Below are 9673 nucleotides of genomic sequence, written 5' to 3'. Positions count from 1 at the left end.
ATTTATTTTTAAAAAATAACTTATTCTGCATTTAGGTAAAAATGTCCTGCATTTAGTACTCCCCTTAACTATGTCTTCTCTCAAGATTAATGTCTAATCTATGATAGTGAAGTTAACAAGAGAATGACAAATAATTCAAGTGGTTAGAGTTTTCCTCCTAATTTCAGATGATCCTAAGATCGATTTACATCACCGGTCCTATTAGTTTTTCGATTATATAATCCGATATGATATGAATCCCATAATCCTCGAGAACACAAATTTACTGTTGAAACTTGAAGTACATCTGGAATTATGAGCACCACCCAAATAAACAAAAGTTTGTAGAAAAGCACCAATGACATCACAGCTGACCATCACTAATACGCCACAACCGCCACCTTAACCACCTATCTAATTAATTCTAGCCCAAATATTTAAACAACTTAAAATAAGTAAAACAACAAACACTATATATTGTTGGAAAATTCAATTCAATTCAATTCAATTCAACTCTCAATTTTCTTATTTCTCATTACCATAACAATCATCGAAGTCTCAATTTTCAGTCTCACCGACTTTAATTTTACAGGTATCTGCTCCTTTACTTCTCAATCATCTCATTTCTATTTCAAAGTTCCAATTTTTTTAATTAATTTATTTTTTTCTCTCAAAAATGATGATCATTGAATAAATTGTGATTTCCGCTGTTTCAAATTTGGCTTGCAGTTAATTATGGGCACTTAATTGTTGTTTTGCAGTTCGGTATTTTTAATTTTGTCCTTTTCATCTGCTTCAATATGTTTTCTGGGTTTGATTGTTTAGTGGTTTCATTGCGTAATTTGAAATGGGTGATTTTTGGGTGTCTTCTTGTGCAAGGTTTCCTGAATTATGAACCTTTGAGATTGCAATTTGTGGGTATTAAGGGAATTAGGGATTTTGAGGGATTGAGTTTATTTGGGATTCCTATGAACTTGTTAATTTGTTTTGTAGTCTATACATAGAAGTATAGAACTTTAGGTTGGGGAGGTTTCTTCTTAGTGCTTGGGATTGTGTGCATGGTACGCCCAAGTGTATAATCGACTTTGTCTCAATTCGTCACAGTAAACCATGATGAGTAGACACCTGGTTTGTTTATAGTTGTTTGTAGATAGAAATTAGTTCCGTGTTCGAATTGATGCACGTAGAAGTACAAAAAGGGTTATGCAGTTGGAGGTAATTGCTGATGCGCTCTTGCCCATGGGGTGGCACTTTGTCGATCCCTTTTCCTCTGTGAGTTTGTGCTGCCAATTGCTCATGCTTTACATGTACATAGCATAATGTTAGGCTGTTACAGTCCTGTTAGAATGCTAGTAAGCTTTCAGTTCCCATAAAGAATGCACTGATAAGAGCGGTTGAAACGATCAATTGCACTTGATAAGCAGACCAATTGCAACAATTTTTGTTGAACTCTTGGCATTTCCTCCATGTGCTTGGTGCAATTATCGAAAACTTGTTTAACTTACATGCTGGACTGCAGGAATATACAGGAGAACTTTGCAGTGGCATTAATTTTAGCCTCAAGTTATTGGATTTATGTAGTTTTATGTAATGCCATTTATGATCAAAATTCAAATCTATAATGTAGCTTGCAACCAGAAGATACCAATTATTAGATGGCACATCTCAGAGTCAAAGCCCTTGCAGTCATGCCTAATGAGTGAATGACAGATTTGTCGGTGTGGTTAATTTCTATCTTGCACCCCTCATTAAGTACATATAGCATGTAAAAAGGAACCAGGGACATCATGGAAAATGAGGTTTAAATTGATGGGAAGTTTGTTTTATATTGATGGAGTCGATTAACTCCAGGCTTTGTTGTTGATATATTGAGAACTGGTTAATTTGCTGTCCTTTTTCCATGATAGATGGGGATATATAGACATTGGTGTTAAATGGATCATGTTGTCGTGATTTTATATTGAAAGAAACCAAATATCATTCAGTGCTATGTGTTGGCAGTCTGAAAATTAGGACTGCTTGCGTGTTTGTTACAGTATTGTTTGCTGGTTTATCATGCATGCACTTCAAAGTATTCTTAGTGCTTAAATACTATTTTTTTTCTAGATCAAGTGTCTGTCATAGGAAGTTTTGTTTGCTGACTTACTATTCCATCTCCTTACAGAAAATTATGGTGCTGCATCAAAATGTTATTACTGTTCCTGTTATATGGAGGGGAAAGAAGTTTGAGGTAAAAATTAATCCAGAGGCCTCTCTCAAGGAGTTGGGGGAGGAACTGCAGACCTTGACTGATGTTAAAGCTGATACAATTAGATTGATTATTTCTCTGCCTTCCACCAAAAGCTCGAAATTGTTGATGCCTTTCTCTGACGAGCATTGCAGTCTAAGCCTACGAGATACTGGAATCGTAGAGGTCTATACTCACATCTTGATTCTTATACCTTTATTCATACAACTATACAAGTGTATAGATTATTTCTTGTCTTAGATAGATGTATTATTTAATGTGGTTTAAGATGTCAATTATGGCTAATGATAATGTCCGGAATGCTAGTGCTTAGACTGGCTCCGTCATTCTTTTATAAATTTCAGTATTCTTCTTTTTGTGGAAGTTTAATATTAATTGATTACCTTATTTGCAAATGTTTTCTTTTCATTCTCTTCTCATCACATCTCCCCCCCCCCCCTTTTTTTCTATATCCCTCTCCTCATCCCATGAGCTCCTGAAATATGTTCATTCCCTACATGTTGCAGTGATAAAAAATTAGAGGAAGTATTTTCTTTCTATGGATGAAGCATTGGTGCAAAATATTTTGAGTGGGACTTGGACTCATACGTATATGTGCTGTCAGGGGAAGCCGTTAAGAATGATGGGAGTCTCCAAAGATGAGATTGATAATGTTCTTAAAGATGCTGAAGCAAACCTAAGAATTGCTGGATTTGAGGAAGAGGAAAAGAGGATGAAACAACGGATGTCCAGGGGATCCCATTCCTCATTGAAACTCCCGCAAGGACCTTACATCTTCTGCAATTTTCGTACACTTGAACTGCCTGGAGTTGTGGTACTTATTTTTTTCCTATATTATCTTGTTTTGTGCAGATAAAGTATGGGTAGTTACAGACTTAATGTTTAAAAAAACAAAAAAACTTTCGTCAAACAGCAAAGGTCATCTTAAATGCAAAGAAGTATATAATGAATATTTTTTGAGAAACTTCACATATTTCTTATTTCCTTTTTTTCTTTTACTAGTTAAATCCTCCTCCCTCGGAGGCTATGAAGAGAATGCATATGCTTGCAGCTGACCCAGGAATTGTTGCCATCATGAACAAGGTAGTGATTTAGTGATGAGGTTAGATTTTTGCTAATGCTCTTATCTTTTTGGACTTTATTTTCACATGTGATTGTGGTTCCTTGAAGTATCGTTGGCGAGTGGGGATCATGACAGAGATGGCGCCTGTTGGTTATGTTGGTGTTAGCCCGAGATGTGTTCTTGGTTTAAACAAGGTATATGAACACCTCAACTAATTTATTATGTGTTGATAATTGATCATCAAAAGGTCTTTGCTTTTGTTAGCTCGTGTCTTTCTTTTGTTCTTAATGTGTTGCTTATTTGATTGCAGAATCAAGGGGAGGAAATATCTCTTCGTCTACGCACTGATGATCTAAAGGGTTTCAGGAAATATCAAAGTATCAAGAAAACTTTGTTGCACGAACTTGTAAGCACTTTTCTCATGAATTATTGCTTCATTGCTAAAAAAATTATAATTTTAAAAATTTGCAGTAATTATCATTTTCTGAACACTTTATTCTATCCTGCAAGCAGGCATTGAGGTTGCAAAATCAGTTCTTTTTTTTTTCTCATATACGTCAGTACTATATTTTGGATTCCCTGTACTTCTGTAAGAATTGAAGATGCTTTTCTAGGATTAAATCTTTTTCTCCATGTCATTTTTTTTTTTTTGAAAGGATGCTTAAGCTCTAATGATTTACTTCGTTTTTTTTTTTTTTTTTTTCGTTCGTTGTAGACAACTAGGGGGTCCTAACACTTCTAATCCTTGGTAATATTAGATCTCCTTAATAAGATCTTAGATTTGAAGGGCATGTGTTCTACTTAGCTTGTTTGAAGGGGTATTCTGCTTGGTGATAAAGTAGGCGTGATCTAGGTCTTCTGCTTAAGGGTAACTGACTTTATCTTTTAGATTCTTTGTTTGCCGCCTTCTTTTTCAACCTCTTGAGAATACTCAGCTTACTGAATGGTGGCTGGCAAGGTATGCAGATATTTGATTAACACATTCTCTTTTTACTTTGTGATTGGGTTGAGGAGATTTTTAGCTTGGTGAAGAATATAGGTGATAGGGCTGTCTGAATTGCCTCGTCAATTATCAGTTATATGTGGGTGTAATCTTTTCTTTGGTTCCTATGCACTTTTGTTTCTAAAACATGTGGGTTATTCATCTATATGAAGTTGATAATTTGCTTCCTGCTTAAAGAAATATGTTTGAATATCCTATATGGTAAAGATAGAAAATGTTTATCCAAAAGTTGAAATTTGAAAGATGAGCTTAAGGATTGGTACAAAAGGTCTTTGGATTTTGGAGATATTACAGCCTTGAAAAGCGATGACAGTATAGAGACTGGTGGCCTGGAAAGAAAAACTTATTGACTATTTAAGAACTGTGATTGTATTAACTTTGTAAGTATTTAGTAGAGTTGTATTTTGCAGAAAGGAGATTGAAGTAACAATTGAAAGCAAGGACAATGTTAACTCTTTTTCAAGTCAGTCAATGTTAGGATGAAGACTGAGCTTCATATATTAATTGAAGGTGATATATGGCTGTTAGACACCAAGATATTTTTGTTTTAGAGACCATGTCTTTCTTTGAAGGTGTTTTGATTGAGGTAAAGGAAGCTAATGGTGGAGGGGCTTGAGTAGACCTTTGAGTAGGAGTTTTATACTTTATCTTTATTGTAGTGGGCAATAAGTCACCATAGTTTTACTTAAATTTCGTTTTAGAATTCACCATTGATTAATAGTTTTCTTTAGTGTAGAGTCTAGAGAGTGACGGTTGATTTACTCAAGGTCTTTCATAAATCTTTGTGATTGGGATTGTGGCAGAAGTGTAGAAGTATGGAACCATCTTTTCATTACTCTTGTATTGTCTCTAATTAGATGTCTTCAGAGTTTTGGGATCTTAGGCCTTTTAGTTTCCTCACTGCTGTTTACGATAGGCTCTTTCGTGTGTAATTTTTATTTACTTTTTAAAGGGGATTTCAGTGAACCAGAGTCTGTTTGTGATGGTTGAATATATTTTGGAAATTCATCATGTAGTTTTTGAATATCGTGATTGTTGTGTTAGATGTCTAGATGAGTTTAGAGTTATAAGGTTAAGTTACACTTCAACAATGCCTACAATATGATGAATAAATGCTTCTTAGATGATGTAAGTCTTTAGGTTTATATGTAGAAAAATAATACATGGTGCTTGTCGTGGATTTGCTTTTTGGTCTTTGGGAATAGGCAGTCTTGAAGTTCATTTGGGGCTATGAAGGGGTTAAAGTATGATGTTCCCCTTTCTTTCTTTTCACTTTACTTGTTGATACATAGAGATAACATTCTTGGTTAGGGAAAACTTTGGGATTTATATAGCTTTACTATGTAGAGGTGGATTATTTTATTTATGCTATGGATGCCAATAACTTTTGCCTCTAACTTAAAGCACACCTATACTATTCTCTGCATTCCTAAGGTATTTATCTCAAGACCTTTTGTTTGCCTTCTTAGGAGTCTCTTGGGCTATAACAGTACTTCAGAGAACATTCTACTGAAATAGTTAGTTGGTGCAAGTTTCCTGACCTCAATTATTCTGCCTAAAGGCATATACCTGGGTTGGCAAGCTCATGATCAATTGGAGTTTGATGGGCCTTGAAGGCTTGGCTTCATATTAGACTCAATTTCTGCAATTCAGTCCAATATTTGGAGTTTAGTAATCACAGGTGCAGACATTGGATTGTTTTGGCCTTCCATATTGAGCTTTAGCTGCAATAGTCTTTTTTGAAGTGTGGCTTTTTTTTTTTAATTTTTTTTTTTTATATTGTGCAACGTCTCCTTAACTTTGATCAATGCGTCAGTAAGAAGAATGTTTCCACTGCAATTTTTGCATGTGTAGTTTGAATTGGAGTTGCATACTTGCTGTCGTATTTTAATGCATGGAACTTAGATGTTACTATGTTTTACATTGTTACAGGCTCACACGGTCTACTCTGAACATGATGCAAACTTTTATGCTCTTGATAAACAGGTAAAGTCTTTCTTCAATGCATTTCATATATTTGCTGACTTGGTGGTCCTCTACAGCTTCACATAAGAGATTTGTTCTTGCAAAAATTTAATTTCTGCAGCTGAATCAAGAAGCTTTCACTTTAGACTGGACAAAATCAAGGAGTCATACCTTGGCTGATTCTCGATTTTCTGGGCATGATGATATGGATGTGGACTTTGATTTGGATAGCAATTTGCCTCACAAGCTTGGAGGAGAAGCTTCTCTTATGTCTGCTGGTGCTCGTGTGGCTTCTGTGGCTGCAGCCTTTCATCGTTTGACAGATTCTTCTTCCATTTATCATGGATCTGCAAATGGGCAGCAAAATTCTAATGATTATACAGGTGATGCTCCTGGGATCCCAAGCCCAGTTGATACCTTGAATAAGGAAGAGTTGTTTATTTGGAATCAACATAATGATTATTCTCATCAAGATGAGCTGGAACCTGATCCTGATAATTCTGAGGCAAGAGGAACTGTGAATTCAGAGCCTTATACTGAAATGTTGGTAGGGATACCTATGGTGAAGTCCAACCCTGATGATACTAGACTGGAAGCAGTTGTCTCCCAATCTACTGCAAGGAGAAGCTTTGATAATGCAAATCCACGTGATGAGCCTGATCCTGATGATTCAGAAGTTACTGAAAAAGGAGTGGCTGCTTCTACTGTTTCCCTCACGTCAATGCAGATAGATAACAATGAAAATAGGATACTGGGGAGTAATGATGAACCTGATCCAGATGATTCTGAAGGACAACATGATTTAGGGAATGTCATAACACCTAATCAATCACAACTAATCCAGGTTCATATGGAACCAGATCCAGATGATTGTCTAAAAAACATTACAGGGCAAACCCAACCTGAATCTGATGATAAGGTTGACCATCTGTTGCAACCTTTAGAAGTCACGGCTGATGAGCCAGATCCAGATGATGAATTAAGGAGGATCCAAGACCCTGCAGCTGTATTTTTCAATCGACTTAACAAAGCCATTGAGTTGCTGCGTACTGAACTGAACCCCTTGGAGGCTGTGGCAGTCCTACAGACTCTGTTTAAAATAATCAGGTATCGTCTTTTATTTGTAAGAATATCATCCATGTCCCAATAGGCCCCATATCCTTAATGGAGAACATGGGAAGGATCTTATCCAAGTTAATATATTGGTAAAAAAAAGTTACCGAGTGAGTCAATCAAAACTAATATTGACTCACTCGTTTTCATGCTTGCAGAGGAATTATGCTGACTGAATGATGCCTTTCATTTGCAGAAATGTATCTGAAAATCCTAATGAAATGAAGTACAAAAAACTTCGCAAGGTATGGTCCCTTCATACTGCGAATATTCTTATTCTCTTTACTTTTCCTTTCAGGCACTCTGAGTTTTAGTGTGATCCTTGGAACTCATGTGTATGAACCATTGACGGAAATGTCTTGAACATCACCTGTTTATATGAAATATGACATCTGAAAGCAATTTAATTAATAAGAATTATAACAGCTTTTGAACTTAAAGGAAGAAAATGATTTTCTTGGATAATTAGAAATATATATATTATAAAAAAAAAGGCAAAAGAATTAGTCATTCCATCATCTAGTTAACTTAGTAGGATTATGGTATCAATCAATCTCTGAGAAATTCTTGTGTTAAGCTTTCTTTCTATTCAAATTTCATTTATTTATTTTTTTGTATGAGATATATGAGGCTTGTATCGATAACTTTAAGAAATGAAATTCCAGATTTTTTTTGTGAGGCCCATGCATAAATATATTAAATCTAGGCATGTGATATTATAACTTCTCCTTATTTAAGTTGCCATGACCCAACATTTCTACTTGCTTCTCCTTCTCTTCCTCTACTGTCAGTGGCCAACTGGCCATTGGTGCTGAAACATAATATTTAATAGACTTGGTGACCTTTGGATATATGTGTATGTGGTTCTGTTGCATGTATATATGTTGATTAACAATGTTGATAAAGGAATTTGATCTCTAGACCATAGGGATCTGAGGCAGGGAGGGATTCCACTACTACACCACCTCAAAACCTCCAAAGGGTTACCTTTCTTTTTTTTGGGGGGGGGGGGGGGGAAGGGGGATCCTTTATCCATCGTTTATGTAGACAGTTTTAATGGCTTTTTAAACATCAGAAAGGAAGGTCTGATGCAAACTCCTATCACTGGGCTGAAAAACTAGCAATGCAAAATTAGGACAGATTAGGGATAAAATCACCCAGCCCTCACCCAAAAACAATGTTAAACTAGTTTGGATTGTAATACTTGGAATTCAATTACTTAACAATCTTTTTTCCTTTGCCACTCTCCCTTAATATTGCAGGCCAATCCTGTTTTCCAAAGGAACGTCGCATATCATGAAGGTTTGTTCTCCGAAAAATTTAAGTTTTTTATTGCCTGGTTTTTTATGAAGTTTATAATGAATTGTTTCTGTTTTATAATCTTAAATATTGAATTGGTATTTGTCTTGGGTGCAGCTGCCATGGAAGTTCTCAAAGTGGTTGGTTTCAGTGAAGAAGTTGTCACTGATGAAATGGGGAAGGCTGAAAGTTACCTGGTGTTGAAAAGGAATGATCCAGGTTTGCTGTGGCTTGCAAAATCATCTCTTGAGACTAGCATTGCTAAGTAATTGTTGAGCGACGTGCCTACATGTACACTTGTAACAAGTTCCAAAACTGTCAAGTGTTTGTGCAAATATCCTGCTTGCATGTTCTTGTACATTTGATCTATTAACAAGTTAAGCTATATGTACCTGTAATTTGTTCACTATTGATTTCACATATAGTTGCTTGCCCCCTATCAGAGTTTCTTCTGAGTCTTATTGTAACCGATGCAACACTGAGTATGTAAGATGCCTAGTCTTTGAATAAAAGATGTTTATTTGGTTGGTGACTTAGGTATATTTCATATATTTTCGAATCATTTACTCATTATTGTGTTGAATACAGACCGAGGACAGCCTTACAAGTTACAACCCTTTTGTAAAATGATACAAAGTTATGATGTCCAACATGCTACGACATTGCTTTGGGTTGGAGCGCTTTTATCTTTTGTTTGAGGAGAGAGCCCTTGATCTCTCAGTTTGGTGATGATAAATCTCTTGAAGTTTAGGATAGAGCATTAACAGCACTTCTAAGATGCAGCAAGGGCCGAGGTTCTGTTATAAACTTACAATCCAAATTTTTAACCCTGACTTTTTTTTTTCTATCAAACTCTTATTGCATTACTACAATTTGAGTAGCAGTTGCAGGGAGGACCGAACTTCCAGTTCAATAAGATGTTTCAATTTGATGGGTAGCAATAGCGACTGAAGATGCTTATGATTTTGTGTTGGCTTTTACAAAATACACAAAACTGTTGTCG

The 9673-nt window shown here is 35.8% G+C and overlaps 1 protein-coding gene across 4 annotated transcripts; it reads left to right on the top strand.

Annotated features, from left to right (window-relative positions):
- Window positions 1-321: 321 nt before the first annotated feature.
- On the top strand, window positions 322-9206 carry LOC110701943. 4 transcript variants are annotated; one of them, XM_021879559.1, is made up of 11 exons: window positions 322-571; window positions 2144-2392; window positions 2832-3041; window positions 3230-3310; window positions 3398-3484; window positions 3601-3696; window positions 6226-6279; window positions 6380-7365; window positions 7568-7616; window positions 8634-8673; window positions 8788-9206. In XM_021879559.1, the coding sequence occupies exons 2-11, from the start codon at window positions 2150-2152 to the stop codon at window positions 8937-8939; spliced, it is 1998 nt and encodes a 665-aa protein (XP_021735251.1). In that variant the 5' UTR covers window positions 322-571; window positions 2144-2149; the 3' UTR covers window positions 8940-9206. The 4 variants fall into 4 exon arrangements, with proteins under 4 accessions (XP_021735251.1, XP_021735252.1, XP_021735250.1 ...); XM_021879558.1 differs by lacking the exon at window positions 322-571 and adding an exon at window positions 651-1251; XM_021879562.1 differs by lacking the exon at window positions 322-571 and having other exon boundaries at window positions 2258-2392; window positions 2734-3041.
- Window positions 9207-9673: the final 467 nt, after the last annotated feature.

This window comes from Chenopodium quinoa, unplaced genomic scaffold, assembly GCF_001683475.1.
Source record: "Chenopodium quinoa cultivar QQ74 unplaced genomic scaffold, ASM168347v1, whole genome shotgun sequence".
NCBI lineage: Eukaryota > Viridiplantae > Streptophyta > Magnoliopsida > Caryophyllales > Amaranthaceae > Chenopodium > Chenopodium quinoa.
The sequence above is the reverse complement of the archived record's forward strand: the minus strand, read 5'-3'. Positions and strand labels throughout refer to the sequence as shown.

Coding starts and splice junctions, on each gene's coding strand:
- LOC110701943 (XM_021879558.1), top strand. CDS start 1,183: ATGCAGTTGGAGGTAATTGCTGATGCGCTCTTGCCCATGGGGTGGCAC. Junction 3,311..3,397: donor TTGTTGCCATCATGAACAAG/GTAGTGATTTAG, acceptor GGTTCCTTGAAG/TATCGTTGGCGAGTGGGGAT. Junction 3,485..3,600: donor GTGTTCTTGGTTTAAACAAG/GTATATGAACAC, acceptor ATTTGATTGCAG/AATCAAGGGGAGGAAATATC.